Raw genomic sequence first — 16,520 nt, forward strand, 5'->3', positions numbered from 1 at the left:
TATCTGGGTTTTTAAAGTTCAAGACAGAATGAATATCAGAAAGGTTGACTCCAAATAAAAGGGAATTAGAGGGTGAGAGAGAAAAGGAAAAGGGAAGGAGAAAACACAACACAGGTTCTAGAAACACAAGGAGCCATTCACAGTGCACAACAAAACAAAGACAGACAGGCTCTGAGGTCACAGCTTAGCAACAGAGCTCACTCTGGACATTCATCAGTGGTAGAGCCCCTGCCTAGAATCCCCCAGTGAGGGGCTGGGGGTGTGTCCCAGTGGTAGAGCCCCTGCCTAGAATCTCCCAGTGAGGGGCTGGGGGCGTGGCTCAGTGGTAGAGCCCCTGCCTAGAATCCCCCAGTGAGGGACTGGGGGCGTGGCTCACTGGTAGAGCCCCTGCCTAGAATCCCCCAGTGAGGGACTATGGGTGTGGCTCAGTGATAGAGCCCCTGTCTAGAATCCCCCAGTGAGGGGCTGGGGTGTGGCTCAGTGGTGGGGCATCTATCCAGAATCCTGTCTATAAGTCCAAGGAGACAAGATGTGGGAGAAGAGGGCCCTGCCTGTGTTGGTAGGGACACAGTTGTATGTGATAAACAGCACGTCCCTATCCTCCTCAGGGGAGAGGAGGCAGAGGAGGAGAACAAGGCCAAGTTTACAAGGAGCAGTGTAGGTTGTGGAGACTCTGGGGCTGAGGCTGGAAGCTTGCCTAGAGTCACAAATGAGGAGTGAGGGACACGGCGCAGTCCTGAGAATTTGCCTGAAATCTACCAGTGGTGACACAATTGTCTTGTATGTGCAAGGCCTAGGTGTCTCTGAAACACTTTAAAAAGTCCTATTAAAACATTTTTTAAAAGCCCATTTCTCTTTCTCTGTCAACATTTTGCCTATTACAAAATACAAATCCCTTTCCAGTCCTAAACTATCTAGACTCCCCCTGCAGTCTTCCACTAACACAGTTACTGCATTCCAGGTTTAAGGATATAATGGTCAGGAAACAAACAGCACTGGGGTTGTTTGCTTGTTTGTTTACTTTGGAAGTTTCTTTTGAGCTTCATGAAAGTAAAATTTATTCTATGGTACATCCTGCATTTCTATATATTTAAACTTACAATTTTAAAAATGTTTATTTAATGTATATAAAAAGATTGGTGTGTGTCTCTGTGTCTGTCTGTCCTTGTAGGTGTCCACTATGACTCTTTACCTGTTCCTTTGAGGCAGGGTCTCTCCCTGAACTTGGAACCTGGCTTTTCTTAGCTAGGCTGGAAGTCAACAAGCTCCAGTGACCCTCCTGTCTCTGCTTGCCTCAGAGCTGGGGTGACAAACGTGTGGGACACTCAGCTTGTTATGTGGGTGCTGAGATCTGAACTCTAATCTCCATGCATACACAGAAAGCATTTATAACTGCTCAGCCAACTCTCCAGTGTAAACAGTTACTCTCCCACCACCAGTTCCCAAATAGACACGCGGAGGCTTAATATTAGTTAATTATAATTATTTGGCCAATGGCTCAGGCATGTTACTGACTAGCTCTCACAATTAAGTTAACCCACTTAGTTTATGTTTTACCATGATGCTCATGGCCTGTTACCTCACATCTTGCTTCTCCAGCGCCTACATAATGTCTCCCTGACTCCTCCTTTATTGACTGGCAAGAGTCAAACCTCCATTTGCACTCCGGTCCTGAGAATTTCCAATTTCTTTTTTTTATTTATTGGTTTCTCTGTGCAGCCCTGGCTGTTCTGAAACTCGCTCTGTACACCAGGCTGACCTTAAACTCACAGAGATTCGCCTGCCTCTGCCTCCCGAGTGCTGGGATCAAAGGTGTGCGCCACCACTGCCCAGAGAATTTCCAATTCTTTATGCCCATTTCTAACCTGTGAACAGAAAATCTGGAAGGATACTTTCCACTTACAAGAGTGGTTGCTGCTACAGAGCTTTAGCTTTTCTTCCTATTTTAAAATAAAAAAAACTCTGTGGTGACGCACACCTTTAATCCCAGCACTCAGGATTCAGAGGCAGTTGGATCTCTGTGAGTTTGAGGACAGGGTGGCCTACTTAACGAGTCAAGGCCACCCAAACTGACATAGTGAGGCGATATGCCAAAATAACAAAACAATAAGTAAACAGAAACAAACCATTCTAAGAAAAGAGAAAGGGTCCATGAGGCGGCTCAGTAGGTAAAGCACTTGCCACAAAGCCTGATGACCCGAGTTCAATCCCCAGGACACACACGGAAGGGCAGAACCAACTCCTTCAAGCTGACCTCTAACTGCATGTGTGCCCACAAATGCATATAAACCCCACATACACAAATAAATCAGTAAGCATAAAATTGTGTTTAAAGAAAAAAGACAGTGACTCCATGGACTCTAGATACATGGAGGGGAAAGGCCCGAGTGACTTCTAAAGAGGGTCATGGTCCCCGGACCACGGGCAGGCTCCACATGGACGCCTCCCGGCCTCCTGGGATGGCAACGGGACTCACGTGTGAGGTCGGGCAGGAGCCACGTGTTGCAGTTGACCTGGTAGAGCAGAACATCACTGCTGAACTCCTCAGGGTCTGAGCGCCCCCCTAGGACCACCATGGTGTCTCCTAGTAGAGCTGAAGCATGGAAAAGCCGGGGACGGGGCTGTAGGGAGACACGGCGGGAGGGCGTGTCAGAGCCCTACCCTTGGTCCCACAAGCTCCTTCCCGACCCACCTGCCACCCATAGTTCCCTCCCTGCCTTAGCCCATCTTCGACTTCTGAAGGAAAATTCTCTGAGCCTGCAGAACAGCCCACAGAACCAGCCCCTGGGCCCCACAACCTACTCTGTTCCCTATAAACCTGGTCTCCCCTGTACCCTGCCCCCAGAGGGGCTCCGGGTGTACATCACATGTAACTGTCCCTACATGCAGACAGGTTCCTACTATCCCACACCTCTCTGCTTAGTCTTATAAGGCGGGGTTACAGGGGCCCATAGATGGGAGAGGGTCTGTCAGGATGGAGAGGGTCTGTTGGGATGGAGAGGGTCTGTCAGGATGGAGAGGGTCTGTCGGGATGGGAGAGGGTCTGTCAGGATGGAGAGGGTCTGTCGGGATGGAGAGGGTCTGTCAGGATGGAGAGGGTCTGTAGGGATGGGAGAGGGTCTGTCAGGATGGAGAGGGTCTGTCGGGATGGAGAGGGTCTGTCAGGATGGAGAGGGTCTGTAGGGATGGGAGAGGGTCTGTCAGGATGGAGAGGGTCTGTCAGGATGGGAGAGGGTCTGTCGGGATGGGAGAGGGTCTGTCGGGATGGAGAGGGTCTGTCGGGATGGAGAGGGTCTGTCGGGATGGGAGGGGGTCTGTCGGGATGGGAGAGGGTCTGTAGGGATGGGAGGGGGTCTGTCGGGATGGGAGAGGGTCTGTCAGGGCAGTGCTGGGCAGAAACCACGCCTCTGATTTCCTGGTCAAGGAGTCTTTCCTCCAAACCAGGGATGGAAAAAGCAGCAATTGGCATTATCATAGCTCAGCACAGAGACCAGAAGGAAGGACAGGAGGCGGCATTCTGGGCGGGGGAAGCCAGCGGCTGGGGAACCTCCCTTCGGTGGCTACAGCCAGCTGTCCTGACCTTTGCCCCCTGGGAAGGTGCCAGCAGGCTCCAGGTGCGGTCAGGACAGTGCAGAGAATAGAGCTCCGGAGAAGGCGCTGCCAGCTCCACGTGGAAGCGGAAACCCCCGAACACATAGAGGGAGTCGGTGGCCTCGTGGTAGACTGCAGAGTGGCCATAGAGACCTGGAGGGACAGAAGGACCAGAGATGTCAGGGAAGGAAGGGCTGGCGGCCAACAGTGCCCCCTGACCTCCTGGGGTCTTCTTAGTGACCACATCCCTTCCTGAAGAGCCCTTCAATCCTCCCCTCTCCCCAGGGTCCTGGAGACAACCCCGGGAAGGACGCCAATGGTCGGGAAGACGTGACGGGCGGGAGGAAGGAGGTACGGTGGCAGGGTGTCTGACAGGTGGTGGCCAGGCAGGAGGCGAGACTGAGGGGAAGACAGGGCAGAAGAGAAAAGAGTCCCTAAGAGGTGCAGATCTTAGGGCGTGGGGAAGGAGACGGCAGCCACACTAAGGGAGTAAGCAGGGAAGCGGAGCACGCCTCAGATGCGTGCCCGGAAAGCCTGCTGGTGTCACAGGACAACAGTGGGCAGTGACCAGACGCGGGAGCGGATGGAAGCTTAAGTACAGCCCAGACAGCTTCCGTGGCAGCCCCACCTGTGGGGGGTGTCCCGCTCTGGGCTCCAGACACCCAGGTGCCCGTTGCCAGCTGGTACTCCAACAACTGCTGGTTGAAGCCATTTTCAGGAGAGTAGCCGCCCACCAAGAGCAGAGACAGGCCTCGGCGGGCAGTCAGGGTATGGCCAGCAACAGGCGGCAACTCCATGTTCTGAGGGGCCTGTAAGACAGAGAGCTAGCGTCACCCAAAGGGGTGGAGGAAGACTCCTTTTACCAAGACAAGGAAGATCAGGCCCAGCAACGGGTGATGGTGGCGCACGTCTTTAATCCCAGCACTCGGGAGGCAGAGGCAGGCAGATCTCTGTGAGTTCTAGGCCAGCCTGGTCTACCGAGTGAGTTCCAGGACAGCCTCCAAAGCCACAGAAAAACCCTGTCTCGAAAAACAATAACAACAACAAAAAAGATCAGGCCCAGCTAAGGAGCAGAGTTCCAGAGCTATGCTGACACTGGCCCACCAGGGCCCAGGTGGGCTCTGTCCACTACACATCCACCTCTCCAGGCGCAACCAGAGGCCCTTACTCCTCCGCTCTCTCTGTTATGGGGTGGAGCTGCATGCACCCATTTAGGTCGACTCCAGCGTCACAGGCCCTTGTCCAGGGATGAGCTTGTAACTACAAATATATAACTTAGGTTGGCCAGTAAATTCAATGTGACAACTCCCTACCCTACTGTGGTGCTGGAGACTGACCCCAGGAGCTGGTGTAAGCTAAGCCAGGGAACTACCACTGAGCCACGCCCCAGTCCCAGGGATGCGAGGCAGATGCTCTACCACTGAGCCACACTCCCAGTCCTCACTGGTGCATTCTAGGCAGACTTTCTATCGCCAAGATTCACTCCCAGGCTCCTATCCCCACCTTTGTTCTGGAACCCCGAAGACAGATGCCGCTGGTGAGGAGACTCGGGGGAACTGCCATGACCGTGTGTGGACCTGCTGGGAGGACAGAGGCTCACCTTCTCCTGTCTCCACTGCAGGGTAGTGAGGTTAAGGACCCAAAAGTCACGCGTGACACCCCCGGCTGTGAGGCCCCCCAGCAGGTACATGGCGCCACGCCCAGCAGGCACATAGGCAGCTGCATGGAAGGAGCGGGGTGAGGGGCCTGGGCCGCCATCCTCAGCCCCTGCCAGCATCTGTGTCCACCTGCGCTCACTGACTGAGTACCTGCAGCCAAGATGCGAAGTATTAGTCTTACTAAGTCGGCAGCCATCCGCCCCGCATCCTTAAAGATGTCCCAGCTTCACTTGGGCTGATCTCCCGATGAGAATCATCTTAACATTCCATAACAGTCTCCCTGGTGCCCACAGACGGTGAGCTTCCCAGAACAAGAGTCCCTCACCTGAGAGGTTTTTCTGCAATCCCTATGGTTAGACAGGTTATAGATACCTCAGTAGTCCCCAAAATAAGCTTTCTTATGCATACCCATAGAGCAGTCCTTACCTGTACAGGTTTCCCAGCAGGCCCTGGGGCAGGCCCAGGCCCCCAAACATCCACAAGGTGGCATCAGGTCCCTCTACCATGGTGTGTCCCAGGCGGTGTAGGAAGCGGCTAGCAGTGTCCTGGAGTGGGAATAAGGATGCCGGAGGTCAGGCCAAGGTCATGACAAGGTGCCAGGCCTAGGTGGAGGGTTTACAGGTAGTCCCACCGCAGGACAAAGTTGTTGCTCTAACTCACGGCTGAGAGGCGGCTGTCCATGAGCGTCTCCCAGACCAACTGTCCACCGTCAAGCTTCGTGGCGCAGTCTGGGCCCCCAAAGCCCTCAGCACAGATGCACACACCTAGGCTCTGGGGACAGCAGAAAGAAGCTCAGAGGAGCCCTGAACAGCGCGCCTATCCCACCTGGCAGTTCCTGTCCCGGCTGTCCCGCCTGTACCTGGTTACAAATGCCTGCTCCAGTGTGGGCATTGCAGTTCTCAGGACACAGAGCCATGCGGCAGTGAGGGCCAGCCCAGCCCTGAGGACAGCGGCAGAGCCCGGCACCTGCAGCCCCGTCCTGGGGTACACACTCCTGAGGGACGGGGCAGCTGCCAGGACCCCCTGATCCACATCGGGCAGAGCCCACAGAAGCATTGAATCCCCAGGACGAGGAGCCATTGGCCTCCCAGTGCAACACAAGTAACCCTGTGGGGAAGAGGCAGGGGCCGGCTGGAGCTCTGCTCTAGACAGTGTTCACAGCCATTTACAGCTCAGCCTCCCCCACCCAATCCACCAGGTCCACACACTTGAGGCCTTGGCTGTTTTTTTCAAGTCAGGGTTTCTCTGTATACAGCCCTGGCTATCCTGGAACTCACTATGTAGACCAGGCTGGCCTCGAACTCACAGAGATCCGCCTGCCTCTGCCTCCTGAGTGCTGGGATTAAAGGCGTGCGCCACCAACGCCCAACAACACACTTTAGTTTTGAGTGGGGAGGGCGTTTTGTTTCTTTCAGACAAGGTCTCGTAGACCAGGCTGGCCTTGAACTCACTATGTAGCTGAGGATGTTCCTGCCTCTTCCTCCCACACCCCAGCCATTCAAGCTCAACCTTAGGCTAGGGTCCTAGCCCTATGGCAGGACGTGTACCTTCCACAGGCCTCCAGCTCTCTGTCGTCACTCTTGCTGGTTCAGGCTGCCACCAAAGCCGTGTCTCGCCTCACTGGACACCAGCACCATCCCCAACTGTCCCCTGGCTGCCCCATGTTCTGCCCTCCAGCTGCCCTTGTGCCCTTTACAGCCATGAATGTGGCCCGAGTGTGGGCAGCTGTCATCCTCCCACAGGGCACAGCGCTCTTCTGCCAGCGCAGCTTTCCTGAGAGAGAGAAGCAGGTGGTGCGCACCTGCCCTCCCAGCACTCCGGAGAGAAGGCTGGCAAAGAAAAGAGGAAGCCAGCCGCTGGGACGGAGCTGGCTCAGTGTGTAGGATGCTTGCCTCGCATTGACGAAGCCCCGGGTTCAGTCCCCAGCACTACAGAAAGCACCTGTCAGCCCGACGCTGGGGAGGTGCAGGCAGGAGGATCAGAAGTCCAAGGTCATGCTCAGCTACACGGTCACTCTGAGGCTATGAGACCCTGCCAGATGACAGAGGTACCCCTCATTGTCACTCAAAATGTGTCTAGACACTGTCAAATGTCGCAGCAGTGACAGCGGAGGGACCTCACAGACAGACCCTATTCGTCCCCTTCTCCAGCACCAGCCTAGCCAACAAAATCCTGCTTCTCTCTGCCACAGTCCAGGAGAGAAGCCATCCCACCCAGGCAAAGGACTGTGTCACCTGCAACCCACGTCAGTCCCTGCCTGGGACCTGGGTCCTACGCCCAATCAGAGACGGGTACAGAGCACAGGATACAAAACCCCGTTCAAGAAGGAAAACTTTTTTTTTCCAAGACAGGGTTTCTCTGTAGTTTTGGAGGCTGTCCTGGAACTCACTCTGTAGACCAGGCTGGCCTCGAACTCACAGAGATCCGCCTGCCTCTGCCTCCCGAGTGCTGGGATTAATGGTGTGCGCCACCACTGCCCGGCCGTAAGAAGAAAAACTTCTAAAAGCTCAGAACGAGGGCTCGGATGGGGCTGGAGAGAGAATGCTTGACTGGAATCTACCAGCGAGGGCTCGGAGTGGGGTTCAGTGAGAGAGAGCCCCTGGCACCTAAGGAGCCCTGGACTGGATTCCATCTCCAACCCTGAAGGGTTGGGAGAAGACCAAGACAAACCATCCCCCTGCCTCACACGCCCATACCAGATAAGGCCTGCACGGTGAGGGGTCTGTCCCGCCGCTGGCCACAGAAGGCAGCTATGAGGCTCCGGTCTGACTGCACCACACCAGTGTCCAGGAAGCGTGGGAATCCATCAAAGGCCAGGACGTAGCTCAGCTGCAAAGGAACAGAATGCAGAGTTATGGGTCTGCTCGGAGTCTGGGAATGTGCTTCCAATCTCAGCTATGGGGGGGGGGGGGGGGCAGGGCAGGACAGCGAGTTCCCTGTGGGCCTCGGCTCCACGGTAAGAGCCTGTACCAGAGAGAAATGAGAGAACGAGAGGGAGAAAGCAGCCTAGGTCTAGGGAATGGGCTCTCTGAGCACGCAGGGTAGAGTGTTACGTCTGTAATGGAGGCTGCCCCTCCCACCCTGTGTCTAAAGCAGAGACAGCCAATCAACCAGGCACTCTGGCACCAAACCTCTTCCTCATACACAGCAGCACTTTAGTGGTGGAAGCCATTACTAATGAGTCAGAGGGGGCACACGAGCGGTCAGAACTGACCACGGCTGCTCTGGGAGGAAGTGCTGGAGGGTCTGAAGAACGGGAGGCCCGAGCCCAGGAAACAGAAAGAGCACCGGGAAATGGGAGGATCTTAAAGCCTAGACTAAAGGGCTGGATGACCAACGACCAGTTTCAGACGTGTGGGATCAAGCGAACACACCAGTGACATTCCTCAGGGGATCCAGATTGAGAAGGGGACACGGCTCTGACTTAGAAACTGAACCCTGGTCCCCTCAGTGCTCACTGTGCATGGCGTGCTGCTGTCTGGAGAGAAGGTGAGGGTGAGCGGGGGACAGAGAGTCCCAGGGGCGCAGGGCTGCAGCACTTCCGTGGCCGAGACAATCCACACACAGTAGGACAGCCCAGGTCCAGCCCTTGCCGCCCCACCACCTGGAGGCAACAGGCCCCCAAAGCGGCGGGAGCCCAGAGCCACTGAGGACACGTTGGTGAGGAGGGCACGTCCTCCACACTCCCGGAAGCAGGAGCCACCAGCTCTGTAGGATGGAGAGGAGACAGTGTCAGACCAGTCCTGTCTTACCCCATGGGGTCCCTGACCCCCCTCGGGCCGGCCCCGCGGGTTCTTGACTTACCGGGGATCGCCATAGTACCCTTGAGAGCAGGTCTGACAATGAGCCCCCTCGGTGTGGTCCTGGCAGAAGCAGAGCCCGCTGAGGTTATCACAGTGGCCGCGGCGTGGATCTCCATGCCCGTTGCACTGGCAGGGTCGGCAGCCACCGGAGCCTGTCGCATTGCCAAAACTGCCAGGCCGGCACCGTTCACAATGTTCCCCCCACGTCCAATCTGTGGAGGTCCCAGCAGGTAGGACACAGAGTCAGGAGCAAGGACAGGAAGGGGCCCAGACCCTCCTCCCAAGCTGCTTCAAAGAGTCAATCAAGGCCCGGGCTAGGGAAGAAACAAAAGAGGGGAGAGAGGCCGGACCAGAGAGACGGGACAGGAGCAGGGACTGGGGAGGGGTCACGGCACAACCTGAGGTGAGACTCAGGAAGGAAGAAGCTGGAGTCCTGCAAAGGAAGGAGGGCCCCCACACACGCACAAGGCTGTTTCGTGAGACTCTGACCACGGTGGCTCACCGTGGCACTCATCACAGAAGCCGGGTCCCCGCCTGCGGCAGTGGCTGTGAAAGTTGCAGCCACAGTCCCGAGAGCAACGTGGGGGAGGGGGTCCTGGGGCAGGTGTGGGTGGGGGCAGATCAGAGGTCCAGCCGAGGTCACACACACAAGTGAAGTCTGGGGGGCCACTGCACACACCATGCCCACAGTCTTCCAGGCACCTGGAGAACCATGGCAAAGGCGGGAACGGGCTGGGTGGATGGGTCCTCAAGCACCCCATCATCGCCACCTGCCGTGACACTCCCCAAGTGGCTGCTGCTTCCCGTGGTCCTGTGCTCGGCACGTAAGCCTGTTTCCGAGGCAACCCTATCACATGTGGTGATACCTGTCTCCATAGAAACCACACAGCACCACTGTGAAAACTCCCTCCCAACCAGGTCCTCTTCAATCTCCATGGTAATTCTGGAGGCTATGGCCCAAAACCCAGGCATATCCTGCTCCTATTAAAAGGGTTACCTTGGGCACCCCGCCCTTCCACTGAGGTCCTTGTCTGCAAGGTGAAAACTCCATGCTCACTGGATCCGACTGAGAGCCCAGTACCATGATGACTTCCTCCCTCTATGTTAGCTCCAGCCCTGAGGCAGCGTTTCCATAGCAGCCCACATCCTACTCACGTGCGGTTACAGTGTGTGATGCCATCACCCTGGTAGCCGCGCTGGCAGTGACACTCATAGCTGAGAGGCGTGTTCAGGCAGGTTGCCCGTGGGTGACACCTCGCCAGGCCCAGGCGGCATTCGTCCACATCTGGACAGCGGGCATAGGCCCAGCGGGCAGGGAGAGCCACAGGCAGTCCCAAGCCCTGTCCCACCCACAGGGAGCAGTTCCCCCGACCCAGGGGGCCAGAGAAGTCCCCTTGAAGGCACCTGTGGAGTGAGAGATCAAAGCGGGTACAATAGAGGAGACAGACGGACACGGTGACAGAGATGGGGACAGACAGAAACAGAAAGATGGAGGAAAACACAGAGAGAAACAGTGAAGGAGAAAACAGATGGTAACACAGACTCAGACGGGCAGTTCCAGGATGTAGGACACGACAATGGGGCAGAGACACCGGTCATTAAAGTCACTCAGCAGGGAGGCCCTGGAGTCCCAGCCAGCCAGTCCCGTCCCTCACCGTGCCAGACAGGAGTCCCACCCACCTAGCCACCCAGCCAGTCCCGCCCCTCACCGTCCCAGAGTGGGGTTGTCTTCGTTGCCACACCAGCCACACTCGTGGCTCTGCAGACACTCGTGACAGGTCAGGAAGCCGCCGCAGCTCCTGCACCGCGGCTCTGAATGCACGCTGCAAAGGAGGCAGTGCTGGGGTCGGAGCACAGGGCACGCTCCCCGCCCCCCCCCGGGGGGCTCCATCTCCCCAGCCCAACCCTTGGGCGCACCTGTCATCCCAGCCGCGGCAGCCCCCGTGTGGGTACCGGGCCAGGTAGGCAGCGAACAGGAAGCAGGTGTGAGTGGACTGACACCAGGCACACTGGCTGGAGTTGGCCAGGCAGTCCTCACAGGTCAGGCGTCTGGGGGGAAGCAGGGCCAGGTCACTGCGGCGGCGGGAATGGGCCGTACCCACGCACGCCCCACCCCCCAGACCTCGAGGGGCTCACTGGCTGCAGAGCGGAGGGCACTCCTCTGGGTTTCTCAGGGCTCCTCGGCCCCGGCCTCGCCGGCTGCAGGCTGCGTCCCCCTTGCGGCTGGTGCTCTGCAGCCACTCACAGAACGGGTCCTGGGGGGGGGACAAGGTCAGAGGTCGGTCCTCAGCGGCCCAGAACCCAGCCGCGACCCCCCCCCCGCACCCACAGCCGCGTGTCTGTCTTCCTAGCCCGCACCCCTTCTTGGGATAGCAGCAGTTCTGTCAGGAGTGGGGGGCAGGCAGATTTAAGGGGAGAAGAGGGCAAACGGGGCATATACTCTCCCAACCTCCGTCACTAGACCAGGCGCCAACACAAAACCCAACGGGCAGTCCAACATGGTGCCCATGCCAGTAACCCCCCGCACTTGGGAGGAGGAGGCCAAGCCAGGCTACATAGCACCACTGAGCATCAGATGGAAAAAGATGAGTTTCTAGCCAATGAAACACAGCTCTGCATGGGACTGAGTGACAAGAAGAGTCTGCGCCGTGGCCTCCCTGGAGGTCACCAGAACAAACTGCCTAGAAACAGGCAGCAGAGCAGAGGATGTCCCCAGCTGGGACTAGCAGGCCTGACCACCTACTCCAGGCTGACCATGGTCCAGCGGTAAACACACGCCTCCCGCTCGTGAGGAATGCGCAATGGTTTTCCTGACCTTTGACCTCGACTCCCAGGTGCCCATCTTTCCCAGCCCCCCCTTCCTCTGCTCCCCACTGAAGTCTTAGAGAGTGAGGACAGGAGTCGCAGCTGTCTGCCCCGCCAGGGCCACCTCTAAGGGAACCTCTCCCCGCAGACACCTGGGTGCAGGCATGGCAGTCCCGATGCTCCTCACAGAGTGGGCAGAGGGCAGGAACCAGCACCAGGAGGGACTCGCCGGTCCCATCGTCCTCACAGTGGGCCCCGCCCTGCCGCAGGTGGCAGGTGGCACTGTTGAGGCACCAGCCGCAGCCCTGATCGGCCAGGCAGCCCAGGCAGGAGGAGTAGGAGGTGCAGGCTGAGGAGCGGTAGGGTTCCAGGAAGAAGAAGGAGATCTCCTGGGGCAGCACACAGGGCAGGAGCCGGTTAGACACCATGACTGCAGCTGAGGGTTTGCCCGCAGCACCAACTACAGTGGGGATTCAGGAAAATGGCACAGGAAAGGGACCAGGGTCTGAAGGATTCTAGAGACTAAAGGTCAAAGCATGAAGGGCAGGGGCCTGGGGAGGAGTCAGATCTGGACAGAGGGCAGAATATGAGTGGGGATTAGGTGTACCTCAGGAGTAAAGCACTTGCCTAGGATCCCCAAATGAGAGGTTGAGGGGAAGGGGACACAGAGGTAGAGCCCCTGCCTAGAATCCCCCAGTGAGGGGCTGGGGCGTGGCTCAGTGGTACAGCACTTGCTAGAATTCACAAGGCCCTGGCTTCCATCCTAGCATCATGTCAGGGCTGGGATCAAATGTTAGACTCTGGGTTCAAGGTGACGTCTAAAGTTGAAGCCAGGCGTCAAGGTCAGGATCAAGTGACTTAGAGTCTGTTACTTGTAACGTGGGAAGCCCAGAGGATCTGAAGCCAGAGCCTAGCAATAGAGCAGCAGGCTAGACACTCACGCTGCCTCCCGGCACTCCAGTCCGGTCCCACAGGAGAGTGAGCTCACTGTGCCCAGGGCCTGCGGAACCGTTGAGCTGGCCTCGGATCTCCACCGCATACTTGTGGCCTCTCCCGGGCAGTGGGAAGAGACGAGCAGAGCCAGGGCGCTGCAGCCTCCGCGTCTCCTTCTCTTGCTGAGCTACCCAGCGCCCCACCTCCTCCTGCAGCAGCGTGAGCAACAGACAGACCTCAGACCTCGCCACTCTCCTGGAGGAAGAGGGCCTCGGAGACCCTTGGACTTCAGCAAGCTGCCACTCCTCCCCACGGCCCCCCTCCTCCTCAGGGACATCTCGCTTGTCACTCAAACCTTCCCTGTCCTCCCCGGAGTCCCCCAAATTCTGCTCCCAGTTGAAAACCCCATGTCTGAATGCTCCCCACTGTCCCCCAGAACCCTGACATCGCCACAGATGCCTTGAACCACACTCATGACCACATTGACCAAAAATCACCTCAGAATATGCTAAAATCCCTCACCATGTTCTCAGTGTCCGGGCCTTTGGCCATCCGGGCCAGGACATGGAGGCGCTGGGCCCGAGCCCACACAGCCACATCCTCAGCCCCAGGGCCGCCTGGCCCCCCTGGCAGCAGAGGGTGAATGAAGCCTCGGTAGACCAGGGACACATCTGTCTCCGGGCTGGGTGTCAAGGTGATAGTTGTACTCCGGACAATGGAGACCTGTACCATTCAGAGATGGGTGCACATGTAAGTCCCTCTCTGACCGTTGCTAGGTACCCATACCCCTTAGCCACACCAGAGCCAGAGAAGACAGGCCAGATGACCTTCACCAATGAGAAACCGAGACAGGGCACTGAGTTTGGGCAGCTTGCCCATCATCTTTCTGGAAAAAGTGTCAAGAGCAAATTCAGACAGCATACACAGGTTCCACCTGGGCTCCCAAGCCCACCTCATCTTCAGGTCATAGTAAAACTGCAGACTGAGGGCCAGCAAGATGCCTTGAGGGGCTAACGGTGGCTGCCATGTAAGCCTAGAGACCAGAGTTCGATCCCCGGAACCTACGTAAGTTGGAAGAAGACAGCCATCTCCACAAAACTGCCCTCTGACCTCTGTGTGCACACACTGAGAATAAATTTAAACATCTTTCAAAACTAACTAGGCATGGTGGCGTTCACCCTTACTACCAGCACGTGGGAGACAGAAGCAGGCAGTTAGTTAGCTGTGAGTTCAAAGCCAACCTGGTCTACATTGGGAGTTCCAGGCTACCCAGGGTTACATAGCAAGAGTCCATCGCAAACACAAACAAAACAAAAACGTGTCTTTTAAACTTGAAGCTGGACTCTTTGATCTTTGTCCTCAGCTTCCTGCTTTCTCAGCAGCCCTTCCAAGGCTAGCCCGACACTCCCGGTGATGACACAGCAAAAGGTTTTCTTGCTAGGGTGTGACTCTGTCACAGCAGAACAGAACCCAAGTGCCCATCACTGAGGACTGCTTATGTAACTTACAGCACCTGGACCACACCCACAAACATGTGAGACTCGGGCAGAAGGACTGAGGCCAGCCTGGACTACATAGCTAGACCTTATCCCCAAAACAAATAACTAAACACACAGCAGTACAGCATCTAAATGTAAACAGAATATTACATAACCGTCCAAAATAAGAAGCTCGAGTTGGCACAGTGGCGGAGGCTCGTAACTCCCGTCCCCAGGAGGTGGAGGGAGATGGATCAGTCTCAGGGACACAGCAAGCCCAAGGCCTGCCAAGGCTCCTCAGGGAGGGAAGACGGGCACACAGGGGCATGTGCCTTGCAGTGCCAGTTACTCAGGACGCAGCCAAAGGAAGATCACGTGAGTCTAGGCTATCAGGGCCAGCCTGGGCAATATATCAAGACTCTGTCTCAAAAGTAATACCAACTAACGAAAAAGAGAGGGATTATTCCCTAAGATCTGCTATGGGAGAGCATGTTTGGATACATTCAGACAAAGCAGACTGAGTCTGGTGGTGCGTGTCTTTAATGCCAGCACTCGGGAGGTAGAGGCAGGAGCATTGCCGCCACCTGGGGTGGTGGTCAATGACTGCCAGCTTGACAGGCAGGATTCAGAAACATCTAGAGGTGACCTTGCAAGCATGTGTGTGAGAGCCGCTAGACCGTGTGGCCTGAGGTGGGAATAAAACCAGAAAGCAAGCTGAGTGTCAGAATCTGCCTCGTCGCTTCCCGGCTGCCTGGCATTCCGCCTCTGTGCGTTCTCCACCAGGGCGAAGTGACTGCTTTGGGTTTCTGTTTTGTTTCTGGGACTGACTCTCACCATACAGTACAGGCTGACCTGGATTTCAAGCCGCTTCTCCTTCCCAAGTGCTGGCATCACAGATACGTGCTACCATGTCCACCTTGAAACCCATTTCCAAGTGGAGTTACAGCACAAAGCAGCCCTGAAGACATTATGCTAAGTGGAAGAAGCCAGACATGGAAGCCACAGGTCACATGACCCCATTTGTATAAATGTCCACAGCTGGAATTCAGGGGCGAGGGGTTCAGGGAAGACCAGGCAGGAAGCAATTAGAAAATAAATCCAGAGTTGATTTAGGAATGACAAAAATATTGTCTTACAATCCTTTTTTTGGTTTTTTGTTTGTTTGTTTGTTTGAGAAAACTTTTCCCCATATATCTCTAAGCATCTTAGAACTCGCTCTGTAGACCAGGCTGGCCTCGAACTCACAGAGATCCACCTGCCTCTGCCTCCCGAGTGCTGTATTCTGGTAAAATTTTATGTGTTGTTTCACTCAAGTTTTTTTAAATGGGCTAGAGAGATGGCTCAGAGGTTAAGAGCACTGGCTGCTCTTCCAGAGGTCCTGAGTTCAATTCCCGGCAACCACATGGTGGCTCACAGCCATCTGTAATGGGATCTGATTTCCTCTTCTGGTCTGCAGGCAGACAAGTGCACTCATACCAAAAAAAAAGTGGGGGTGCTTACAGCACAGTATTGCCATTTCATTTCACCTACAGGGGAGCTAGGGAGAAACACAAATCTGTTAGGGACAGAGTGAGTTCCAGGCAAATGTGGCCAACCCTATCTCAAAACAACAAGCAAAAAAAAAAAAAAAATCTGTGAATCTAGGCTGAGCACTTGCCTAGAGAGTACCAGAGAGGGTTAGGGTGTAGCTCGGTGGTGGCATGAATATTTAGCATACAGAAAGCCCTGGATCCCATCCCCAGTGCTGTCCCCGCCCCCAAAAGACTTGTTCAAAAAGAAACAATTCTAGCCCACAACTGCCAACTCCATCCCAGGTCCTTCTGGCCCCCACCTTGTCAGGCTGAGAGGCGTTGGGCGGCTGCTGAAAGGTGAGCAGGTGCAGGCCAGGCAGGAAGCTCTGGGTGACACAGGCCTCCAGGGAAGTCACGAACACAGGTGCTGGCCCCCACCAGCCCACGGTGCCTGAGATCTGCTCCCCTCGGCAGCGGGCCTGCTCTGAGAGGACAGGAGTGTGGGGGCTGCAGGGTCAGGGAGGGCACCCTGAGCCCCGCCCCCACGCCTGCTTGCCACTCACCAGGCCTGGGAAGGCAGCTCTCATTGTGCACACACCAGCCTAGGGCTCCCGGTCCCCGGGGAGGAGCAGTGGGGCTGCTGAAGGCCAGGCACGCTTGGCAGTTGCTCAGGAGGCGGCCCAGGCCCAGGCAGCTGGCCGCTGGACACTGCAGGGAAGAGTAGAGTCCATGTATACTGTC

The 16,520-nt window shown here is 56.3% G+C and overlaps 1 protein-coding gene across 4 annotated transcripts in view; it reads right to left on the reverse strand.

The window, feature by feature from the left end:
* Megf8 (multiple EGF like domains 8) overlaps window positions 1–16,520 on the reverse strand; it is a 46,651-nt gene that overhangs the window by 15,166 nt on the left and 14,965 nt on the right. For all 4 annotated transcript variants that reach the window (XM_040734578.1, XM_005087061.4, XM_040734579.1 and 1 more), the window contains 20 exons: window positions 16,343–16,487; window positions 16,100–16,263; window positions 13,313–13,513; window positions 12,799–12,999; window positions 12,010–12,246; window positions 11,189–11,307; window positions 10,970–11,101; window positions 10,762–10,875; window positions 10,208–10,456; window positions 9,555–9,754; window positions 9,054–9,264; window positions 8,708–8,957; window positions 7,946–8,078; window positions 6,109–6,356; window positions 5,910–6,020; window positions 5,676–5,794; window positions 5,192–5,399; window positions 4,220–4,400; window positions 3,581–3,744; window positions 2,477–2,621 (listed from right to left, as the gene is read on the reverse strand). In XM_040734578.1, coding sequence (XP_040590512.1) covers window positions 2,477–2,621; window positions 3,581–3,744; window positions 4,220–4,400; window positions 5,192–5,399; window positions 5,676–5,794; window positions 5,910–6,020; window positions 6,109–6,356; window positions 7,946–8,078; window positions 8,708–8,957; window positions 9,054–9,264; window positions 9,555–9,754; window positions 10,208–10,456; window positions 10,762–10,875; window positions 10,970–11,101; window positions 11,189–11,307; window positions 12,010–12,246; window positions 12,799–12,999; window positions 13,313–13,513; window positions 16,100–16,263; window positions 16,343–16,487 — 3,532 coding nt within the window. The remainder of the gene's footprint in view (window positions 1–2,476; window positions 2,622–3,580; window positions 3,745–4,219; window positions 4,401–5,191; window positions 5,400–5,675; window positions 5,795–5,909; window positions 6,021–6,108; window positions 6,357–7,945; window positions 8,079–8,707; window positions 8,958–9,053; window positions 9,265–9,554; window positions 9,755–10,207; window positions 10,457–10,761; window positions 10,876–10,969; window positions 11,102–11,188; window positions 11,308–12,009; window positions 12,247–12,798; window positions 13,000–13,312; window positions 13,514–16,099; window positions 16,264–16,342; window positions 16,488–16,520) is intronic.

The sequence above is a fragment of the Mesocricetus auratus genome, unplaced genomic scaffold (assembly GCF_017639785.1).
Source record: "Mesocricetus auratus isolate SY011 unplaced genomic scaffold, BCM_Maur_2.0 Super-Scaffold_100038, whole genome shotgun sequence".
Taxonomy (NCBI): Eukaryota; Metazoa; Chordata; class Mammalia; order Rodentia; family Cricetidae; genus Mesocricetus; species Mesocricetus auratus.